Source organism: Mesoplodon mirus (assembly GCF_964341445.2).
Source record: "Mesoplodon mirus genome assembly, chromosome: 16".
In the NCBI taxonomy this organism is placed as follows: domain Eukaryota; kingdom Metazoa; phylum Chordata; class Mammalia; order Artiodactyla; family Ziphiidae; genus Mesoplodon; species Mesoplodon mirus.
In genome coordinates, this window is record NC_138992.1 from 22,487,539 (window position 1) to 22,512,868 (window position 25,330).

Genomic DNA, 25,330 nt, shown 5'->3' on the forward strand with positions numbered 1-25,330 from the left:
CCCCAGAGTAGGTAAGTATTGTGTTCCTTAAGGTTCAAGGTGAGTTCGAGGTTAACTAATTTTGCCAACAGCACAGTCTGCTGTGAAAATGACTTCTATAATCTTTTATATCATGTTCCTCCTTCTCCTGTTGCTTTATTAAAACCCAGGGGAGGGAGAAAATCTTGCTCAAGATTTACTCATGCTTTTATCAGGTATCTTTCAAGCAGCTTGCGGTGCTGGCGTATTAATGTGTTTTAGGTGTGATCCATTAAAATATGTTTACATCATTTAGGAAGGAAAATATTTTTTGTTTTGTTTTGCAGATGTACAGATCAGCTCTCAAAATGTCTTCTGTGTCTTCTGAGCGTCTTCTAAGACAATTGCATTAGCCCTCCTGCTAGTTGACTAATAGAATTAATAATTGTAAAAAAGCACTCTAAAGCCACATGCCTTATGAAGTCAATGCTGGGTATGATTTTACAAGTATGTGATCTATTTTTTCAAGTGAAATTGTTAACTGGAAAAGTTTTTGGCACACAGTACAATGTCATGCAATCTGTTATTTGTCTTAGAGATAATAACTTGAGGGTGGGTCTGGTCTTACGGTATCTAACTTATGAGTTGCTAGGGGAGTTTCTTCCACTTAGAAGTATTGCGAATGTGCTTATATTTACATAATATGTCATTCTGAAAAATTATAGCGATGTAATTCCAGTAAAAAATTATTTTTTCTCTAACTACTTCAAAGTGTACTCAACTAAATTAACCATGATTTTTTTAAAAGCAGCTAAAAAGAACATGCCCCTTCCCCCCAGAACAAAAAGAAATAAAACCCAAATGACCTCTCTGATACTTCTTTGAAGTTTTAGCAGTTTAGCATTCTTTGCAATGTATATTATTAAGGGCCCTATTCAGTGAGTCATATGGGTTGTAAAGGTCTGTTCTTGGGTGAAAGAATGAACTGAAATTTGAAAGGATGATAATTTAATCAAATCATATTTTCTCTCAGTCACTATAGATGCTGGTTGAGTAGTTTTTAAACTATGACCCATTACTGTTCTTCATGATGATAATAAATCAGCAAGATCCAACTTTTTTGTTCTGGAAAATACATTACTTTTTTTCAATTATTGACATATTTATATCTGTTCATTTCTAAGTTTTTTATCTTAGTTCCCTTGCTGTGTAGGATGTCGCTGTTTTCCTCATCGCCTTTACCTTAATATATGGGCATAAACCATTTTCTTTTCATTTGAATGGAAGGATAATCTTAATGAATTGGATTATTTCATCCTTTTTTCTTCATGAATACTGCCTTTCATATAGATTTTTATCTTTTCTGTGTAGCCTCACTTATTTCATCTTGGTGCATCACTGTTAGATTTTATTTATATGATGGAGGAAATGTTAAAATCCAATGGAAAAACAAACAGGAAATTCTGGAGGGAAATGCATGAAATGCTGTACCAAATCATCACATTTTTGTATGCAGGAATGACTGATACTCTATAAACTAGTATTTCCTTTTCTATAGGCCAAGTTAAAACTATATTTTTTACTCAAACTCTTATATTTTAGACTGTAACTTATTTCTTTCAAGCTTCCCTTTTAGTTTTCCCTTTGTTGACTACCAGTAAAATTGCCCTCCAGTCTTCCATGTGTTGGTACAAGTTCCCAAGTTCTGGCTGTTCTGACAGAGGAATAGAGGTCTAAAATGTCAACAGCAGCAGATAAGACATTAAAATGCAAACATTAGAAGATAAATCAGTTAGCCAGTGTTCCATTTTTTTTTTTAACGATGGTTACCTGACTTAGTTAATTTTAGGAGCTAATGGTAATGACCCCAAGGTGAAGACCATACTGCCTCCCTTGCCCCCATGCCAGGCAGGTTTACATGCCTCGTGACTGTCACCTTCACTGGAAACTCCAAATGGTTTTTCTTTGGGTTGTTGTTCTCGTTCCAAGTGGGAGATTCTATGGATATTTTGATGACTAACATTCTTGGTGTATAAGAAGAGCAGTATACTCTCTTAAGTACAGTTACGCTATTTTTGACATTATTCAAGAAAGTGAATTATTACCTTGTAACTGATTCCTTCTCCGGTATCTAGTGCATTATCTTGGTTCAGTGATTCATATTATACAAATTTTGCTTGACCAGCTTTTCAGAAGCGAAGGTTTACCCATATATCCAAAGCCAGTGTGGTTCCTCAGCACTTGTGGGAAATTATAGATGAGAATGACTAAAACATGCTATTAATTTAGATTTTCTAAGGACATTTTGGATAATCATGGTGTAACTAACTCTGTTAAATTCGCCCTTGTGGTAGCATCAGCTAGTAAAGAAGGTGGATTTTCCAAGAGACAGTTGGGGTGACAACATACATAGCCCTGGCAGTTTTTTGGCTAGAGGATTAAGGAACACAGGCCATGAAAGTCAGTTCTCCACAAGCCTTTGTTACCGCATTCTTTTATTGACACTGTACAATTTATTTCTTATCTCCTTATACCCTTAGAGTTCCGATTCATTAGACTCCCCACAATGTTCTTATGTGGACCCTAACTTGAAAGGCACAGTTGAGCTAGCATGTGAAGGTGAACCATAGGAAACTGCTAACAGTTTGCCATGTTGAACTACGAAATGGCAATGTCACATGGTTCAATTGAATAGTTTACTTTCCAGTGTGCTCCTGATGTTGGGATTGGTACTGTTTCCACCATGCTGTGCCTAGAAACCCTGGCCTTAGGTAGGTTCTCATCATGCCAGATGGAGTCCCAGTAAAACCCAACCTGGCCACTATGATGTGTACCAGGTCCTCCTTCTTTCAGGCAAGTCCCCTAGAGGGGGCTTAAAGTAATTTATCGGTATGGCAGAGATAAAACATTTGTTATCTCCCATTTCTGAAAGTAAAGGGGCAGTTTTCACTTTGTTTATAACATGCTCTTTCTGTCTTTTGACTATGAGGATATTTTGGTTGAAACTATATCGATATCTTGGTTGCACAGTGTGTAACAATATCGAGTTTCACTTTATAGTTATTTGTATACACATATACGTATCATAAATAAACATGTAATATATATTCTATAAACATAAACAGGTGTATCTATTCTATAAACATAACATGTACATATTACACATAGTATATAACAGATAAATATAGAAGCATTTACCTATCAACTCTTAAGAAAGAAGCTGAGCAAAAAATATAATTGGCAGCCAAGATTAAGTAATAGGAATGATAGAGCTAGTAATAATAATACCTTGGTATTCACAAAACCATTTAAAAATAACAAATGAGCCACCCTTTGTGACAAAAATAATTCTAAATGTAAATCGTTGGCATCAGTCTCAATTTTTTGCTATTTTTTAAAAAAATAGCAGATTTTTTTCCCTAGAGAACATTTTTTATTATGTGCCTTAAAAAAAAGCCTTGAATAGAGTAAGTAAAATGTTCTAGATTAGACTACATGCCTGCAAATTTCAACTAACCCTGTATCTTCCTTTTCCTTGTATTTTTACAGATATGGTCCGGAAAAAGAACCCCCCTCTGAGAAACATTGCTAGTGAAGGCGAGGGCCAGACCCTGGAGCCTGTCGGTACAGAAAGCAAGGGATCTGGAAAGAACAAAGAATTTTCTGTAGATCAGATGTCAGAAAATACGGATCAGAGTGATGCTGCAGAACTAAATAATAAGGAGGAACATAGCTTGCATGTCCAAGATCCGTCTTCTAGCAGTAAGAAGGACTTAAAAAGCGCAATCCTGAGTGAGAAGGCTGGCTTCAATTATGAAAGCCCCAGTAAGGGAGGAAACCTTCCCTCCTATCCACATGATGAGGTGACAGAGAGAAATATGTTGGCTTTCTCATCTCCAGCTGCTGGGGGAGTCTGTGAGCCCTTGAAGTCTCCTCAAAGAGCAGAGGCAGATGACCCTCAAGATATGGCCTGCACCCCATCAGGGGACTCCTTGGAGACAAAGGAAGATCAGAAGATGTCACCGAAGGCTACGGAGGAAACAGGGCAAGCGCAGAGTGGTCAAGCCAATTGTCAAGGCTCAAGCCCAGTTTCAGTGGCCTCAAAAAACCCACAAGTGCCTTCAGATGGGGGTGTAAGACTGAATAAATCGAAAACCGACTTACTGGTAAATGACAACCCAGACCCGGCACCTCTGTCTCCAGAGCTTCAGGACTTTAAATGCAATATCTGTGGATATGGTTACTATGGCAACGACCCCACAGATCTGATTAAGCACTTCCGAAAGTATCACTTAGGACTGCATAACCGCACCAGGCAGGATGCTGAGCTGGACAGCAAAATCTTGGCCCTTCATAACATGGTGCAGTTCAGCCATTCCAAAGACTTCCAGAAAGTCAACCGTTCCGTGCTTTCTGGTGTGCTGCAGGATATCAATTCCTCAAGGCCTGTTTTACTAAATGGGACCTATGATGTACAGGTTTGTGCTTTGTATTGTGATCTCTTTGTAGAGAAAAAGTTGTTAGTAACAAAATGTGAATTTTTACATGTTTGTTAAAATCAAGCTCCCAATACCAAAGGGGTAGCCTGCTCAATGGAGCAGAAGAGACAGACGCACTCTGTAGCTGTTTCATCCAAATGTGTATTCAGAGTTATCTTTAGCCTCTCATCATGGAAAATAATCCCAACACTTCTATTAGGCTGGGAAAAGTTTTTTTCATGGAATTAGCTTGGCTTCATATTTCTGGACATATTTCATGGTAATTTGATGTTTTCAGAGTCTTCCAAAAATGGCACTAATCTTTATGGTTCTACATGATAGTAATTCGTGCTTTGTTCTAGTTTTAGATTATAAATCTTTTGCTATAGCCTTTGCTTCAGGGAGGGTCTTTCCTGTGTCTTGGATGAGGGTTTAATTTTACACTCTGCCAAACTGGACCAGAGTTGGGTCACACTGATGGTTGCAGAGATGTACTACTGAAAAGGCAACATAATTGCAAATGAAACTTTGGAAATAAAATTTTACATTGATTTAAAAAGAAGTCACTGTGAGTGTAAGTACTAGGGACACCAGAATGACCTTGGTGTGGACCAATAAAGCATTCCTTCCTGCGTTTAAAGAAAATCATAATTTATGAAAGCATTTAGGAGTAATTTAGATTTCTACTTTTATTAAAACTGGCATACCTTTTTGATCTACCCTTTCTGTGTTAGCTTAAGGCATATGTGAGATTAAAAAAAAAAAAACCCTACCATTTCAAATAGAATGAAATGCAGAATGGACTCTTAAGTAATGTATTCATTTCATTTTAGCAATTTTAGTATAGTTGAAACTGACAATCAGCTTGAGAAAGTGTATTAGTTTCTGTTACAGTCTGTAGATTTTTATTGTATTATTAGGCCAGGGATTTCAAAACATATTAGGCTTAATATTAACCTTCTTTAGGAATGATTAGAAGAAGTACCTGAGAACTAATGAAATCGCATCACACTTATTTGACCTCCTCAATCCCTGAAAATATCAATCATTTTTATCAACTCAGTAGCTACAGCACATTTGTTCTAGACCTCTCTTTTGACCTAGTGCCAATTAAGAAAGACAGGCAAAGGGGTTATAAATAACAGGTAGTGAATATATTTTGCAATACTTGTAAGAAGGATCAGAAGAGAAATTTCCAAGTCCTTTACAAACGTCAGAATGGCAATCTTTTCACTTTAAGGAAGATAAAGAAGAACTCTTAAAAAGCCAGTTTCATCTTTGTAAAGCTCTCAAAATTCCATCGTACTTTGTGAATTTCCACAAATAGAATGATTTCTGTGGCGCAGCAAATTAAGCCAACATAGTTATTATGCATGAAAGCTACATGCTTTGAACTGCTGTCTTATTAAAGATCATTTCACTGGCTTGTGTCAGATACACTCTGCTGTCAAACTATGATTGGAAAGCAAATACGTGTTTTAGATAAAAGGGTTAGAAGTGAATAATGTCAGTATGTGAAATGGTGTTTTATAATTAGCGAGGAATATGATGTTAATACCTGGATTTCCGGCCGGGGTTTCAGTTTGTTCACTCTGGGGACAACTTCTGAGGGAAGCTGATCTGGGCTGTCAGGAAGGCTCTAAAACGAAGATTACTAAGGGCCTATAGTTTGGAAGAATTCAGATTTTTAAACATACTTCCATTTCCCCCAAACAGTTATTTGTTAGGTTCCTAGTTATTTATAGTAAAGTTTATGTTTGGGTAGAATGAGCTGGACACTTTTCCTGGGCAGTGATTTTAGAAATAAAACAGATGTGGGAGCTATCTGAGTTTGAACTAATAGAACTAGAAATAAAACAGCTGATCCTAGACTTTGCTGTCTCCTAAATCCTCGCAGCAGTGCCCAGTAAAGAAGACAGAAATGGTAGGAAATCGCACGGAGGGAGATAATCTTGTTAAAATCAATTTTTTTTTTTCAAAGAGAAATAATATGGCTAAAAATAGAAAACAGCGATCTATGGAAAAAGTGACTGATTCTTTCGAAGAAACAATTGGAGAGAGAAAAGAAGCCTAAAGAGAGTTTAACTTTCTTCCGTTTGGGAAAAGCACACTAAATGTAGTTTAGGCCAAATGTTAATCTTGAATACTTTACACACACACCAGATGTTGATGCAGAAACATGTCTGAAGATAAATAACTGATTAATATTTTTATGCTGAAATAAATATCAGGCAGCTTTGCTATATGCGTAAATTGAATAAAAGCGCATCTGAAATCCCCCTTTTTCACCCACATATGTTTGTGTTGCTGAAATGCCGTTTGAGAGGTCCTTTCCTTGGCATGTGAGCTGTGTGGAGACTAAAAGCTGTGGGAAGTAAAATGCTGACTGCAGAATTTCTTTAATGCAGTTTTGTCAGAAATTGATAGCAAGTTAATGGCTTGTGTGTATTCTGATAAAGATGTTGGTAAATACGAGAATTAAAGACAAATAATCATTCCATTCCAGGAATTATTGATATCAATCTGTAATTTAAGCTAGTTGAAGTAATAGATGAGCGATTCATTAATCTTTTTCAATTAGACTTTTTTTTAACATTCAGGACAGTTGGTGGTTAATGATAGATTTATGACATTTTAGGCCAAGAAAAAAGGAACAGAAGCCAGAAGTAAAGGACTTAAGAACTCTGTGGCTTTGATCTATATTTTGGTTTGGCATGGATGGTTTTAAATAATTCAAACTGACTTGAGTGCAAACATGAGATATACGTTGGGGAAAAAGAAATAATTTAAACAAATTTTAAGATTTCTAGTTCCAAGTTCAGATTATTTGACATATATTGAAGTTAATAATTGAAGTTTTGACATGCTTTTACTGATGGTATCCACTTCTGTGTAAGTTTTATTACACATCATGAAGTCAAAGAATTACAAATTTGTAAAAAATAGTGTCAAACAACGTTTCTTTGTACTTCATAATCGACAAAGCCCCGGCCAGATAATGGAGGTCGTTTTAAAGGGCCATCATAAAATCTGGACAGTCATTTCTGAGTCTGTTGAATTCAGATCCCTCACACACCATGAGGTAGCATACCCAGCCCTGAAATCAGAAGAGATATAGACCTTTACCAAGAAAAAAATAAGGAAAAATATAATGGCTAGCTTAGGACTCATGGACTTGACCCAGATGTTAGTTTCTCAATTTTTAAATTTCCACTGCGTGTTTTATCAATGATTGTGCTTAAATTTTTAAAACTAATGGATGTGGCATGGTGGCTAAGCCCTTCATGCAATTTTTACTACCTGTATTCAGCCCTTGAGGCTCACATATAGACCGATAATAGGACAAGAGATTGAGTTCTTCAGAAAGTAATTACAGCCTCTTTCTTTCTAATCTGCTTTATTATGCTTATATTTAAACCATCGCTGAATGCAGGCCTGCATTGTTAAGCGGGGACTTTGCTGTTTCATTAGGGCTTAATGTGTGGTGCATTAGGGTGTTTGCATCATCTTTATGGGGGAGCTCTTAGCCCTCAGATCAAGTTATAAAAGTCGGAGTCTTGTCAAGTTGCGCTTCCCACGGGAAAGTGTTTAAGCTAGCCCAAGTTTATAAATGCTCACAATGTATATGGTGCCTTTTCATATAAGGAAACCTTTCCTGTTATTCTGCATTATTCAGGCCTCTAAGAAGGGAGCTACAGGATGCCAGCTATTAAATTCATTTTGCCCCTGAATGATATTTTAAGGTTAACAGAAGAATCTCAGTGATTGTCTTGTGTTTGAGTTAGGAGCACTGCGTTTCTGTTTTATAAATATTTTTTATCAGAGTTGCACAGTATGTCATGTTAGAAGCAGGAAGAACAGATTTTTGAGCTAGGAAGTCATCTTTTGTGTTTGTATGTTCAACATGTTTAACTCCATGAGCTTTATAGATTCTTCACATGTGCCCATACATTCATTTGAACAGGGGGTTACAGTTTGGTCTGGAAAAAAAGAAAAATCCAGAGAACATTCATCTCATTTTGGTCTATTTTGAATTTTCTTGAATTTTAACCTCCAGATATTTATTTTTTGCCTTGCCATTTCCTTTGATCCTGGAGCAGGAGGGAAGCTGTAGATCTTAGCAGGTTCTGTGGCTTTGTTCTTCTGAGTTGAGGACAATTGCACTTCAGAAACGCTGGTGAATGAGACTTGAATCACTTCAGACTCTCTCAAGAGTATGGAATGTTTGGCATATGAACCCATACTTATTTTCAGGACCGTGTCTCTTTAACAAGTAATAAAGTGTGCAAAATAAAACATATGCTCACCCTAAGGCCATAAAAGCAAAGCAATGTTCTGGCATTTACCAGGTTATTTTCATCATGAAGATAGCTGAGCTTTATAATGTAGCCACCCGGATGGAATAGTTTGACCATCTTCATTAATCCTTTTACCTGCATGATGGTTAAATCTCCATCTGGCTTTGTTACAAGAGGGTCAGTATGATAAATGTCAGTCCCTCTTTGATTTTCAGTCTATTTGCCATTGTTTAGAGAGCATGTATCACTTTCTTGAATATCCGTATTTCTCTCTAAGCAGAATGTTTAGAAGAAGGAATCATGGTTATCAGTGCATTCAATCGAATTTAGCGTTATTCAACTCAATAAAAATTTTATCTCCAAATGGCATGTTCTGCTAACCATATCAAGTCAGCAGATTATTCAGTGCTTTTTGTTTCTCGGGTCATTGTAATTATAGCATATGTACAGCTGTTGGAAACACAGATACATAAGTAGTATGCTAACTCCAGGAAAAAGAGCAGTTCTCTTTCATTTTCTGATTTCCTTCCTGGAGTCTGTGTCTGAAAATCGTTAGATCATAGACCTCTTGAATTCTTCATCATATGATTCTAAAGTTTAAAGTCAATGTTATGCATGTTCAGAATATCAGAGAAGACCGTGTTTAATTTTAATTGGAACTCAAATAGAAAATTTATTTTTCTGTATTACTTTAAATATGATCTATCCTTCTTTTATTTTTTAGCTTCCATAATCAAAATTACACATATGTCCTGTTTTTTCCCCCAATTTTGGATTCAGTCCTAATAAGAGCTAGCATTTATTAAGGGTTTCTTATGTGTATATGTAGATCTAAGCTCTTTACGTGTGTTAATTAACTCATCTTCATAAAAACCTTTGAAGTTGACACTACTATTATGTCCATATTAAAAAATGAGGAAACAGACATGGAGGGATGAAAGTAACCTGCCCAAGCTCACAGAGTTGAAGTGGGGTAAATGGGGTGTAAACTAGGGTAGATAGGCTACAGAAAGTTGTCTTCACAACCACTATGATATATGGCCTTCCCAATTGTAAGACTGAGTTTACTGCAACTAGAAAAGCAATGGAAGACCGACCAGCCGCATGTAAGGGAGGTGATATAAGACTGGTACACCAGGGCTGTTTGATGCATACTCTGTGAATTGCATTGAATTTAGGGACTTCAGTGATTCCTTTGAGATGATCTCTTATCCAAACCCTGGAGTGTAATGCTGCCTTATTTGAACTTACTAGCTTATAATTGAAATCATTGAAAAGAGAATTAATTTTGCTGATCTGTCTTTTCTTAATTACTGTGATTCATTTTCACTGGTACTTTGGCTGCAGAAACTAGTTCTGATAGAGTGCATAAGGGCCAAATTTTGATTTTATCAATTAAGGATGAAATGTTTTATCCCCACATTAAGGGACACTTCATCCATGTATTTGATTTACTTCATAGTCCCCTTGTTTGAAGGACTTCGTTTTAGGATTTTATGATTCAGTAGATGGTCTGAGCATTGTATTCCCCTCTTTTGATTACTAGGCACAATTTAGGTTGGTTTTTCTATGAATATTCAGTGTTAAGGAGATGCACCCAGCTTCCATTTATGTTCTCCAAGGCTGGTTAGTTAAGGTTTTACTCTTTGCCTTTGAGTAAGTAATGGAATGGGTGTGGAGGCAGAGGAACTCAGAATACTTTTAGATTGTCTAACTTGAGTGTACTCATTCCCCAGCCGTGCTCAGAGCTGTGTGAGGTCCCCAGACGCTGAAAGTGAAGAAACTGGGGGCTACCACGAGGGGCTTGAGAATGCAAAGAGAGTCTAATTGTCCAGCAATTCTCCTTTAATATTTAGATGACCTGTTGATGCAAGATAAAGAACACCTGCGTTCTTTCATGAGTCCGGTAACTTATTGGGAATCTTAATAATAAACAATGGTTTGTTCTAAGACCTGTTTTTCCAGCTGATGGGCAGGTAGCTCCACCTCGGTATTCCAACTGGCATCTCAAAGTCGACTTGTGTAGAAGTAAAGTTGTTAGTTCCTTCCCTACAACAACTTTGTGTTCCTCTCCTTTTTTTCTAGACTCCCATTTTCAAGTCCGTCAGGCTGGAAATGTCAGTTCTCCTGGATGTCTTTCTGATTTGTATCTCTCTCCAAACAATGGAGTGATTTGTCCTGTCTTTCCTTCTTTATCCTTTCCCCGGCAGCACCCTTTTTTGTTTTTTTAATTTATTTTAATTTATTATTTATTTTTGGCTGCCTTGGGTCTTTGTTGCTGTGTGTGGGCTTTCTCTAGTCGCGGCGAGCTCGTTGCGGCGCGCGGACTTCTCATTGCGGTGGCTTCTCTCGTTGTGGAGCATGGGCTCTAGGCACATGGGCTTCAGTAGTTGTGGCACGTGGGTTCAGTTGTTGTGGCTCGTGGGCTCTAGAGCACAGGCTCAGTAGTTGTGGTGCACGGGCTTAGTTGCTCCGTGGCATGTGGGATCTTCCCGGACCAGGGCTCGAACCCATGTCCCCTACATTGGCAGGTGGATTCTTAACCACTGCGCCACCAGGGAGGTCCCCCCCGGCACCACCCTTAATGTTTACTTAGTAAATTCTTAGTGGCTTCTTTGCTTATTTACTTTCTCTTTCTGTTCCCTTCTGTTCTTTCTCTTCTCATCTGCTCTTCCTTCCTTCCTCCCCCTTCTTGCCTTCCTTTGGTTTCTGTTTCTTTCTGTTCTTTTTCCTCCCTCCTTCCTCTTTATCCTTCCTTTCCTCCATCTCTTCTCTTACCCCTCCTCCTTCCCTCTCTTCCTTCCTTTCTTTAATTTTTAAAAATTCCACTTAGAGATCTGTCTTCCTGTGTTTTGTAGGAAGTATAGGTCTACTTTCTATAAAAAAAGTAGATCGTTTTAATTATACTTGTATAAGTCAATGTAGACTCTCTATGAAGACATCACTTTTCCAAATTCTCTCACCCCCAAACTTCCTCCACACTTCCTGAAAGCAACTGCCACTGTTTCATCCTCATTTATGCTTTACTCGTTTTGTTTCCTGCACCTGAAAAACCTTTCTGAGATCACTGCCTTTGAGGCTCATCCCAAATGCCAACTCATCTGTCCACAGCTCAGTTGTCACCTCCTTCCGGAAGTCTTTGTGGACCAGTCAGTGTAGGTTAGGTGCTTTTCCTCTATGTGGTCATGGAACTTGGTACAGCTTTCAGCAGAAGCACGTATTCCACTGTTGTCATCTCTTTACCTGGGAACTTTATGCGCTAAAATGCAGACACGTTGGGGGTTTAGGACTTTGTCATTTCCTTGTGTCTCCCAGTGCTTGGCACATACGTAGGCATGCCACAAATCACCCTTCCCTGGAGGAAGGATGTTCCACAGTGATTCAACTCTGTTTTCTCATTAAGACCCTCTTTAGAACAAACATGCAATTATTATTTATCTCCATTATGAGCCAGCGGCAATGGCAGATCAGCTGGATGAGAGGAATGCTGTGGATAATGTACTCAGTCTTATCATCCACTTGCACTGCATTTTCAGTTTTCTTTTGCATATTTTCCCCTAAAAGATTACCTTCTAAATTAGTGAGACTGATTTTAAGGTTTACCCGTTTTCTATTTGTCCAAATACCAAATAACCATAGAAAATTAGATTGATATTATGCTGAGTAAAATAAGAAAACCAGTTTGGGATAGACTGTTTATTATTGTAATACAAAACATTTATTATAAAAATGTAGATAATTAAGGATAAGCAGTGTTTTACCCTTATATTTGCACCTCTACCAATTTAGGTTTTGCCCTCACCCCCCAAAAAATTAGTTGGCTCTTATAAATCCAATGACAAAGATGTATATGGGATTTATACCAGTGACACAAAGAATAGGCTATGATAGCATGTGACTGAGCTGACTGCCGTTTAATTAGATTTGTTATTGAACTTTTTAAATACTTAATTTCCGTCAAAGATACATCGTTGAGGCACACTCTATATTCTGCAATGTTTTTTAAAGAACTGTACAACACGGAAACATTCCCTATGTAGATTAGCACATTGATTCTGAATTTAGTTATTTTCAGCCAAGATTGGCCCTGACAGATTTCTCCACGTTATTTGTGACTTCAGGATTTGAACAGTGATTTTTAACAACTTAGTTTTTTACAGTTGTGGTTTTACTTTTTTTGATCATCAGCCCGTAACCTCAAGTCCTTTTAAATTAGTACCCTCCTAATTGTCTCTGTTGCTATCAATTACAGTCCTTGAATATGAACCACATCTGAGGAAGAGTTTGTGTTTAGTTCAAACAACTCTTTTTGTTCCATTGAAAATAAGTACATTTGCTAAAGTGTCATTTTAAGAGTTCTGAGGCTTTAAAAGATCTTTCCCTTTGACATATTCTTTTAGATACTATTCTTACTAGTTTTTGTTCCATATTATTAGGAGGAAAGAGCTAAATTGAGGTTAAAGACCTTGAAAAAAAGCCAACCTTTTATATTTTTTACTTCTATAGTGAAACATTTTTGTGAAAAGCCATATGTAGATAAATTATAAATGAAAGGCATGGAACAAACTACATGGAAGGAAGAGTTTTTAGAACTGAGGTTAAAATAGAATAAAAAGACATCATAGTCCTCAATCAGTGAAAAACAACTTAAAATTTGTTGTTTTTCATGCCTTAACAGGTATCTTGAGTGTTCCTGTATAACTCTAATCCACAAGTGAATGACCTCATAGTCGTTTGTTTTTGGGTTGAAAGATTCAATTTGTCTTGTTTTTTGAAGAAGCCCATATGTCAGGTTGAGTCAATGATAATAGGGCCGTGAATTAGTATAGCTCCCGTAGCCCAAATAAGTGGGAGATTTCACATCTCCAATAACTAGTTCATTCATTCAACCAAAGTGTGTCGAGCTCCTGCTTACTTCCAAAGATGAATGTAATACCATTCCTTCAGTCCAAGGAGGAATGTAAATGGAAGCATTAGCTTAGTAACAACAGAATTTAACTTTTACATTTACAGCTAAGAATACTAAGGGTGACAAGTATTTGAGTTTGACTTTACCACTTCCCCTTCTGTTTAGTCTTTTCATTTCATTGGTGGGAGAAATTCAGAGATAGTTCATTTCATTAAATAATAGTCCCATTCATGTGAATAGTACTGTAGAGTGTGCTGTCTGATATGGTATTCACCAGCTACATGGGGCTATTTAAATTTCAATTCATTAAAACTAAATTTATGAAAAATTCATTAAAACAACAAATTAAATTTTAAAAAATCAGTTCTTCCGTTGCACTAGCTCTGTTTCAAGTGTTCAGTAGCACTTAGCTAGCTAGTGGCTGCCGTATTGGACAGGGTAGAGACTACAGAACATTTCCATCAACTCAGAGTTCTGTTGGACAGCAGTGATGTAGACTTTTGCAAATCACTTTTTGGATGGATTCTCTCACTTTATCCTCACGAGAATCCTATAAAATGGCAAAGTGTACAATATTATTTATAGCCACAAAGATGATGAAACTGAGATGCCAGAAGGTTAAATAGTGTGTCTTTCTACAGGATTTAACTTGAGAACTTCCCTTGAGAGCAAACAAATGCAAGTAAAGTTACATACAAATAAATAAAGGATTTTACCTACAATTTTTTTTTTTTTTTTTTTTTTTTTTGCGGTACATGGGCCTCTCACTGTTGTGGCCTCTCCCGTTGCGGAGCACAGGCTCTGGACGCACAGGCTCAGCGGCCATGGCTCACGGGCCCAGCCACTCCGCGGCATGTGGGATCTTCCCGGACCGGGGCACGAACCCGTGTCCCCTGCATCGGCTCTCAACCACTGCGCCACCAGGGAAGCCCACCTACAAATTTTGATCTTAAAATATAAGTAATTTAAAAGCAGAGTTGTGATCTAGCTTTTCACTGTTGTATCCTGATGTCTGTCACAGAGATTGGCACAAGCTAAATACCCAGTAGCTACTAAGTAGATGAATGAATAGGTGTAATTTTTAGTCCAAACAGAATTTGCAGTTTGATGGGAATTTTTAAATGTGGATATCTGTATCAAAGGCACTACTGGATTATGGGTTATCATTAAAGTCCTGGTTAGCAAAAGAAGAAAGACTGAAGTTTATACTCTTTGTTCTGCTGTGATCTCTTTTTAGTATAGCCATAGCTAGGGAATAAGTTTTTCTATTCCTTGCTGGGTTCAACCGTTTGGAAAGTTTGAAATAATTCTCTGAATGTGTAGGTGCTGTTTCCTGGCAAGAAGATTAAATAAACTGTTGCTGCAAAACATTGATTTTGCATTAACTGTTCTTGCTGTGTATTTGGGTTTAACCTAGAAAAGAATTGTTTTAAGTCAGCATTTGTGGGTCATGAACATGAAATGGGTATGGTTTAGTCTTAGGTATGGTGTCCTAAAATAATAAATTATATTTTATTTCAGAATTCAGTTAAATGATATATTGTACAACAGTCATATTTCACCATGACTTAAGGTACATCTCTCATAGAGATAGCGTAGAAATGGGCACAAATGTAACCTTAAAACCTTATTTTTGGAAAGAGAAAAGGAATAGAACACTGAGTAATTATGTTTTCCAAAGTTGGCTTTTATAATATGTATGATGTGTAATTCTAATATTATATTAGCTTTTAATAATGTGTAATACTAATATGATTAACTGCTATTTACCAGGAAGGCAAATAGATAATCTGTACAAGTGTCAGTATTTTTGTTCTTGCTATTAAGTTAGATCCTTGTGTTATTTGGTTGGTTTTTGAAAGGGCAGTGGGTAGTCTGAAGGCACTTTTCAGCATAAAGTATATAACCATTAAAAGCATCCTAAACAATGGAGTTGGCTAAAGACACAACCTTTAGACACATAGACACTGCCAACTTTAAAGATTTAATGCAGTTTTCATAGTAGCTTAGTTAATCCCAGACCAAAATGATTTATTGGCGGGTTTTGGTATGAAATGTTCTTTTCACCTGACACTAGTCTTTCTTAGCGTGGATTTTCTGACTCTTCAAGTTGATGTCAAATACTGGAAGGGATGTTGTGATGCTTCATAATAATTTAAATTCCCTTCAAATTCATAAGTTTAGGGCTTTCTTAAGACTGTATGTGCTCTTTGCTTGGCCCTCACGGTGTGGACATGGAACCTGAGGCTTGAAGATTGCAAAATCAAAGAAATAGTGATGATGTGTCATGGTTTCTCAGGAATCCCTGTTCTACAAGCAGAAGTTAAAAACATTTTCTATTAAGGAAGAAACTCAGCAACTCTGAAGCAATGCGGTAGCTCAGAGAAGCAAATTTCCAGTTCTAGAGTTTGTACACTAGCTTTCTTTGCTCACATTAGAGAAGGTTGGGATAGTTCTGAATTTGCTCCTTTTGATTCAAGTTGAAGTTCCTGAACCAAGTACCTGAGTAGGTGGCATCCCATTGAAAGGTTCATTTTGTTTTTGAAAGCAAGGTTCTTCTCACCTCTAGCGAATTGGGAAATGGATGAATTTTGCAATATTATGCATTACATTTCAGTGCACATTTTATTTGCTTTGGTCACTAAAGTGTTAGGTTAGAATGGTGTTAGACTTATCTTGTGTCCTCTGGCTTTGACATCCTTTACACCAGTGATTAATGGTCAGGTTGCTGCCTGGGAGGGTGCCCCCATTCTTGCCCTTCTGCTTTAGATAATGCTCTGCTGTCAACAGACTGCAATCTGGGTGTTTGCCATGGTGAATATAGACACTGTTTAAAGTGGAATGTCATCCTTCGATGAACGGCTGTGGGAGAACTTCATAATTTATTAATCTTAATGTACAGTAAATGAGCTGTTGATGTGTTCATGCACATTTCCTCCAACTGTAATATTGGAAGTAAGTTTAAAGGTGGCCCCCAGTGAGGAAGCTGTTGGCCAGAGAGGTTAAGTCATTTGATCCAGGTCACACCTCTCTTTAAGTGACAGAAGGGACTTCCATCTTAGTCCTGTATAGTAGAGAACAACTGTGTCTCCCGGTGCGCTAAAGGAATATTATTTGCATATTAAGTAGAATCTTTTAAATGATTTTGAGATGCTTGAGACTTTTCTCATGGAGTGATTTGGATGTGAGCAGTGATCACACATGTCATTTTTGAGCAGCTGTGGAAGAAGGAAGAACACGATTATGCCACGTGCTTAATCTATTACATCTGGTTGCTGGAAAAATTCAAAAATTCCCTGATTGTTGAAAGAGGAAATTTCTCCCCCTTTGGAGCATTTCTATCAAAAACTCTTTTAAACAGTGAATTTCGGCTGCTGGGTGGTGGCACTTAGTTATGCTGCCTGATGTGCTGCACCCAGAGAAGAGTTTTAGATAAAATGCCCTTTGAAGGCCTTGATTGCCCTAACACTATACGCAATTTTATAATTTTGGATAGAAAACAGAGCTGTGGTGATTTTTAGGGTGAAATTATTTTATTTTGGCCCTTGACTGTCCCCATGACCTGCCCATGGGAGGGGCTGAGTCTTTTCTATGAGACAGAGCCTTAATCAGAATAAGCCCTGGAAGGTTTTCTTTATTTCATTTGTCCTAGATTGGGAAACATTTTAAACTCCTTACATCGATCCTCCTTCACCAAAATTTCAAGCCCACTGATGATTTCATTTTACTTTCAGTCTAACTGTGCATGCTCGGGCTTTAACCGTAAACCATTTTGTGTGGTTGTTTTTTTTTTTTTTTAAAGTATATATTATTAAATCTTTTGCATTAGTTATAGTACTTTTATAACTTACCTTCATCAGATACTTTGGCCAAAAATGTTTTGCATAATAAGCCTCTCATAGAGTTGCTATTGAGTAATGAAGAGTGAATTTCTTTGGCTCTGATTATTCAAGTGATTTCATAATAAGCAGAAGTACTATTGTATTTTTGGATGTGGGATACTTGGCAGTGTCACCTCCCTCCCACAAAAAGCACTGAATTAATGATACCTTTAAAGTAACATCCATTTCTTCCATGCCAGGTTACTTCAGGTGGAACGTTCATTGGCATTGGACGGAAAACACCAGATTGCCAAGGAAACACCAAGTACTTCCGCTGTAAATTCTGCAATTTCACTTACATGGGCAACTCATCAACGGAACTAGAACAACATTTTCTTCAGACTCACCCGAACAAAATAAAAGCTTCTCTCCCCTCCTCTGAGGGTGCAAAACCTTCGGAGAAGAACTCTAACAAATCCATCCCTGCACTTCGGTCCAGTGATTCCGGAGACTTGGGAAAGTGGCAGGACAAGATCACAGTCAAGGCAGGAGATGACACGCCTGTTGGTTACTCGGTGCCCATCAAACCCCTTGATTCAAGACAAAATGGTACAGAGGCCACCAGTTACTACTGGTGTAAATTTTGTAGTTTCAGCTGCGAGTCATCAAGCTCACTTAAGCTGCTAGAACACTATGGCAAGCAGCATGGAGGAGCACAGTCAGGTGGCCTTAACCCAGAATTGAATGACAAGCTGTCCAGGGGCTCTGTCATTAATCAGAATGATCTAGCCAAAAGTGCAGAAGGGGAGCCAATGACCAAGGCAGACAAGGGCTCTAGTGGGGCAAAGAAGAAGGACTTCTCCAGCAAGGGAGCAGAGGATAATATGGTCACGAGCTACAATTGTCAGTTCTGCGACTTCAGATATTCCAAAAGCCATGGCCCCGACGTTATTGTAGTGGGGCCGCTTCTCCGTCATTATCAACAGCTCCATAACATTCATAAGTGTACCATTAAACACTGTCCATTCTGTCCCAGAGGCCTTTGCAGCCCAGAAAAGCACCTTGGAGAAATTACTTATCCATTTGCTTGTAGAAAAAGTAATTGCTCCCACTGTGCGCTCTTGCTTTTGCACTTGTCTCCGGGGGCGGCTGGAAGCTCAAGAGTCAAACACCAGTGCCACCAGTGCTCCTTCTCCACCCCTGACGTGGACGTGCTCCTCTTTCATTACGAGAGCGTGCATGAGTCCCAAGCATCGGACGTCAAACAAGAAGGCAGTCACCTGCAAGGATCAGATGGGCAGCCGGCTGTCAAGGAAAGCAAAGAACACTCATGTACCAAATGTGATTTCATTACCCAGGTGGAAGAAGAGATTTCCCGACACTACAGGTAAGCCGTACGGGGGGGAAAAATAGTGAGAAAATGATAGAAAGTATCCAGAGGGTTGACCCAAGAATTGTTGGGAATGATTGTGGTGACCTTGGGCAGTTATAGAACAAGACCATGTTCTGTAAGATCATAGACTGCAGATTCTGTATTGGTAGATGTGATAACCACAGATTTTAATTTGGTCACTTGTTTCAGACTGTTTACTCTTATGTTTCATACCGGTTTTATACCATCTACTGAATATATTTTAAAATTCTCAATGATGCTGATATTGTTGATGGTTTTACCGCAATTCATTTATTTGTCCTTGCTAAGTATTACCCCATATCCCATGATTTTTGATGGAGCGGCTTCCAAATGAAAGATGCCACTATAATATGTACTATTCTCTATTCCAACTGGGAAACAATCCACTTGAGAACATGTTGCTCGTTTTTCTTTTAAAATGAAATCGGACATTCTTCTAGTTTTAAAAAATTAAGCAATATCCTTGTTTTATGTACAGACAGTAATGTGAAGCAGAGAACTCTGTAATATGTGTGACTTTGGGTTTCTGTACACTCTGAGTGAGTAAAGCTGCTTACGTTGTTTCAGATTCGTAAATAGATGTAAGGTGTGTTAGTGCTTTCCTTCTACCTTCATCTTATCCTTGTTATAGACATTAACTTTCCCAATTAATCTTTCATACTTTCTAGAGATGAGTTTGGAATACATATCTTTATTTCATTTATGTATTCATTTCTTAACTAATTAACTCCAAAAATACACATAGTGCCAGGCATTGATTATAAAACAAGAGAAAAGAACATAAACATGATGCCCTTATGGAACTTATGATTTAGCAAAATCCTGGCAGCATAGCGCATTCAGATATTACTTCCAGAGTATTGGGTATTCTTGTTATCATGCCTCTAAGCACCAAAGTCAAGAGCTTTATTTACTATTTTTAAGGGCTCCTCCATTTGCAGACTCAATATCCTAGTTTAAAAATCTGTTTATTTAAATTTTCACATCCCGAGATTTTAAATAGTTCCTCCCATTATTTTAAAAAGTTGTGTGTTAGTACCAGTGTGTGTCTGTTTTCTCAGTCACCAGTAACGAAGCAGTTTATGTCCAACAATAGGCTAACAACGTGACATGTTAATTTGAAGGGCATCCTAATGTTCACAGTGGATCTAAACGTTCAGAAAACACTTCCTTGAGATTTACACTGTTTAATTTATAAGGTCAGCCCTGGGAAAGACACAGTCCTGCGATCAAATATGTGTTCACACTTGCAGTGTGTGTTTCTGGCTCTTTTGATGTTAGCTGCGTGCTTATTTATTTCTGGGACAAGCAGACATTAGCTTTCTTCCGAGCCTTGTTAGTGTGTATACTGTGCCATGTGCATGTCTTAAGCGATGTAGAAATTAGATAACCCATTCTTTTTTTGAAGGAGGAGGCTTTTTTTAATCATGAAGAAATTAGCCAACACACACACACACTGATGCATGTAGATACCAGATCCCTTGGATGAGTGGCTTTTTTTGAGGAAGCTGAGGCTATTGGTTGAAAACTTGGCTGGAAAAATGGAGATTCCATATGTTTTGTTTAAACAAACAAAAAAAATCTAAGAAATAAATATGAATAAAAATATTACTGAATAATCTCAGAGTTTAATTAATATTCAGTAATGAAAGTAAGCTCCAGAGGGAAGAGACTAGTCCTATTTTGTTCATTGCTGTATCTGCACAATTTAGTGTAGTAGTGCCAGGATGGGTAATAGGTGTTCAATGAGTACATTTAAATAAATGAGATCCCTGTGAGATTTTGACTCCACAGTAGTCATGAATAAGTCGAAATCTCCATGGTGGGTTTTAGTTTAATCTTTGACTATTGTATGGTCTTGGAATCCTTCTGAGGACACACAAAATGAAAGTACATTTTGAACTTAAGTCAACCTTCTCAGTATTTTATTAGATTAAAAATAATTAGCAGCACTTGTCTCTAGGTCATTATAATCCTCTTGTACTTATTCTTAAAACCTGATGTAGTTTGTGTGATCCTAGGTCCTTTAAGGTGCTCTGCTTGAGTTCTTTTAGAAATATTTGAAATTTGGAGACTTACTGTTTCAGGAGCCACAGCTTGGTAAGAAGTATAAAGAAACTCTACTGAAAGTTGAACAGTGGAGGCTCCAGGGATGTGAAAACAGGTAGTCACATGAATGTTGAAAACTTAATCTGCTCTCAAAGCACTTCCCCCAAATGCTACATTTTGAAGGTAGTGTAGGAGGAGAGAAGTTTACCACATCACAATACTATCTTTCTAGTTAAATTTATATTTATTCATATTATTCATGTTGGGAAACTTTTACCACAATTCTGTTATTACTGGGGAATATTCTAGGCTTTTGAGTACTTTATGTACAACTTATAGTGTACTAAAAAAGATAGCACAAACGGAGAACTGTACAATGTGTGAAATCGTGTAGCTATAAAATAACTACAGCTAAGAAGCAAGAGAGTTGATTTAAAGCTATCAGAGAAAAACCTCAGTGTGGATTTCATTCCATGGGCATTTTCCTAAAGAACCAGTTTAACCTGAGTTGAACTGCCAACATTATCCACTTAGTAAGTGAAACTTGGCCAGTTCTCCTTTCTTTATGTTTCATATTTACTTATGATACCCTGTAGTTCACGTCATGACAGAATTGTTATATTCCACTCATGTTTGTTTCTCACACTCCATTTCTTTTATTATAATTTAATTAACCAGTGTACCCATTCTCTAATTGACTACCATTCTCCTAATCAACATTTTCAGTGTTATAACTTTGTGTTTCTGGAGTTGTGGGAGGAATATCTCCTTACAAAGCAACTATACCAGATAAAACATAATTTCTTAGTGACTTGTTAGACTTCCATGAATTAAGTGAAAGTTCTGAAGCTTTTCTCTTCACCCCTTCACCAAAAGTGAGCTAAACCCAGACTGGGGAGAGCAAGCAAGGAATGCAAGTTTGCATGGATGAAAAGTGCTGACATTGATACTGCAGTTATATTGAGACTAAGCCGAGAGTCACTGGCAGAGAGAGGGCATTGAATCCATGGGTTTCACTCTAAGCTGGCACCTTGAAGTTGGCTAATGTGATTCGACATTAGGGCCTTCCTCTGACTCCTGTCAGAAGTAAACACAGATTTATCTCCAGGAAAATACTCCAGTTTTCACCTCCATGTTACATATGGCTTAAGATAAACCTTATATGAGCTTCCACGTTACAACAGTTTACCATATGAATGTGGATGTAAATCACTACATGTGAAATCAGTAGGAAAAGCAAATAATAGCTTTAGATACCCAGGAACTTCAGATCAGCAGTTTTCATTTAGAAAATAATAATTAATAAATGTTTAAAGAAATGAAAATTACACTTATAAATTGATCAAGCTACATGAGACTATAAATAACCAGGAATATTCTAAAAAGAAACAATAGCATTTTTGAATGGACAATCTAATTATTGAAATTTAAAACATATGGGTAAGCAAATGAGTTAATCAGAAGTTAAATCTGAAGATATTAGCCAGAATACTTAAGAGAGGGGAAGGGGATGGAAAATATCAAAAGTGGATATTAAGATATGAAAATACAAGAAGCTGTTCTGACATGCATCTAATTAGAGTCCCAGAAGAAAATAATATTGAATGGAAGATAAGCAGTCAATATTTGAGAAGATAATGGCAGATGAGTTCTTAAAGCTGATGAGAGACATAAACACACAGATACAAAATAGGATAGCTTATACTGAGCAGAATATGTAGATCTTCCTCGACTTATGATGGGTTTATGTCCCAATAAACCCAGTATAAGTTGAAAATAATGTAAATCAAAAATGCATTTAATACAACTAACCTACTGAAATCATAGCTTAGCCTAGCCTAATTAAATGTGTTCAGAACACTTGTACCCTATAGTTGAGAAAAATCTTTTAACACAAAGCCTATTTTATAATAAAGTGTTGACTATCTTATGTAATTTATTGAATACTGTACTGAAAGTGAAAACCAGAATGGTTGTCTGGGTACAGAATGGTTGTAAATGTATTGGTTTTTTCCCCTCCTGATCATGTGGCTGACTGGGAGCTGTGGTTCCCTGCTTCGACCCAGCATCATGAGAGAGTATCGTACCACATATCCTGCACATTATTAGCCCAGTAAAAGATCCAAATTCAAAATTCAAAGTACGGTTTCTACTGACTGCATATGGTTTTTGCACCATCCTAAGGTTGAAAGATTGTAAGTCGAACCATCATAAGTTGGGGGCCATCTGTATACAAATAAATTCAGTCATAGACATCTTGTAGTAAAACTTGAAATGCTAAGGCAGAGAGGTTCCTTAGAGCAGCTAAAGAGAAACAACAGCTCAACTATTCAGAAAAGACTATTAGGTTAACAGTAGACTTTTTATCAGCCACAATGGAAACCAGAAGACGGAGGAATACTATTCAGTTTTGAAGGAAAAAAAAAAAGTCAACCTAGTATTGCCTGCCTGACAAAACTACCTTCCAAAAATAAGAGCAAAGACATTTTCACATAAACAAAGACCAGGGAACTGTGAGTAAGTCTCAACAGCCATAGCATGCCTAATTTATGCAGTTAAAAAGGGATAGACTGAGTTACTGGGCGACACTATTATGTGAGCTTGCAGGGAGATTGATCAGAATTAAGGTATTCTAAAGTGCTTGAATTCTCTGGAGTTAGTGAGTTAGAACTTTGTTATGCATATTTTGATAACTTTACGGGTAACTAATGAAAGAGTAGGAAATGAGTACATAACTTCCAAAGCTATAGAGGAGAAAAATGGACAACAAAATAAAGAACACCCATAAAATTCAATCTTTTTTTTAATGTATCCCTTTTTAGAGGATACATGGGAAAAAGTAGACAAATAGAATTTTTAAAGGAAGATGGTAAAAAAAAAGTCCAGATATCAAAAATCTTAATGAATCTGTGGGGGTTAAACTTTCCACTTAAAAGATATTATCAGACATATTAAAAAAGAATTTAACTATAAGCTGTTTATAGGTTACACATTCAAAGCATAAGGCTATGGAGAGTTTGAAAGAGCAAAATAGATGAAGTTATTGGTGTAAATATAAACCAGAGAAAAACTGAGGTAGTTTTATTAACCTCATACAATTTAGACCCTAAGACAAAAAGCATATGCAGGAAAAGTCATTACTAATGATAAGAGGTTCAGTTTATCAGGGAGATATAATAATTACAAATATATAAAATATAAAAATAAATAAATATATATGTAAAGCACAAATTGATCAAGAACTACAGGGAAAATATGACAAACCACAATCACAGTAGTACATTTTAGGAAACCTCCCTTATTAAAGGTTGAACAGAAAAAAATTTTTCAAAATATAAAATATTTGAGCAACAAATTAAGAAACTTATTTATTTATTTATTTAATTTATTTATCTTGGCAGTGCCTTGTGGCTTGTGGGATCTCAGTTCCCTGACCAGGGATTGAACCTGGGCCACGGCAGTGAAAGCCCAGAATCCTAACCTCTAGGTCACCAGGGAACTCCCTGTTTTTTTTTTTTAACTTGATTTAATTAAAATACATAAATTCTACACTCAACAATTAGAGAATGCACATGCTTTTCAAGCAGATATAAAATGCTTATAAAATTTGACACGTACTAAGCCAATAAGAAATCAGATTTCAAAAAAACAGTATCATATAGAACATACCCTTATACTCAGTGTAATTAAATCAGATGTCCATAGCAGAAAGATAAGGATAGATGAAATCACACAAGACAAATATTAACCAAAGAAAAAAATGAGGTCATTTTATTTATTCCAGGAAACATAGGTGTTAAGACCAAAAATATATAATGGATTAAAAAAATGGATAAAAATTGCCAGTACTTATGATTTTATAAAGTGAATTTAGCAAATTCTGGCCATATCAGATGCTCGTATTCCCAAAGACCATGTAATTTCACTTCTCAGAAGAAAACTTCTTGTGTGGGAGCACTAGGAAACGTGTGCAAAAATGTTCAAAGTAGTATTTTTTTAAAGAGCAAAACAACCGAAACAAAAATTAAAAAGCAAAACAGATAAGAAAAAACCCTCAACTATACATAAGAGGTTAGTTAAGTAACTTATTGGTTTGTCATACAGTGGAATATTATACAATAGTGAATTTGAATAAATGACAGTTGAATACAACATGGATGTCTTATAATTTTGACTGAATAAAAACAAATCAAAGACAACTATTTGTAGCTTCATACCATTTCATAGAAGTTCATAAAAGAAGTTCATAAAAACTAGCAAAACAAAACTGTATACATATATTCATATATATTTATATATGTGTACACCATGTGTATTTGTTACGTTCATATACATATATTGAACTGTACCATAAACATTATTTTCCCTCCATAAATATATCATTCTTTCTTTCTCTGTATATA

The 25,330-nt window shown here is 36.8% G+C and overlaps 1 protein-coding gene across 7 annotated transcripts in view; it reads left to right on the plus strand.

Annotated features, from left to right (window-relative positions):
• TRPS1 (transcriptional repressor GATA binding 1) overlaps positions 1–25,330 on the plus strand; it is a 255,543-nt gene that overhangs the window by 44,335 nt on the left and 185,878 nt on the right. For 4 of the 7 annotated variants that reach the window (XM_082601046.1, XM_082601045.1, XM_082601044.1 and 1 more), the window contains 3 exons: positions 306–465; positions 3,508–4,436; positions 17,725–18,851. In XM_082601046.1, coding sequence (XP_082457172.1) covers positions 429–465; positions 3,508–4,436; positions 17,725–18,851 — 2,093 coding nt within the window. In that variant the 5' untranslated portion in view covers positions 306–428. The remainder of the gene's footprint in view (positions 1–305; positions 466–3,507; positions 4,437–17,724; positions 18,852–25,330) is intronic. The other 3 variants (XM_082601050.1, XM_082601049.1, XM_082601048.1) reach the window with 2 other exon arrangements.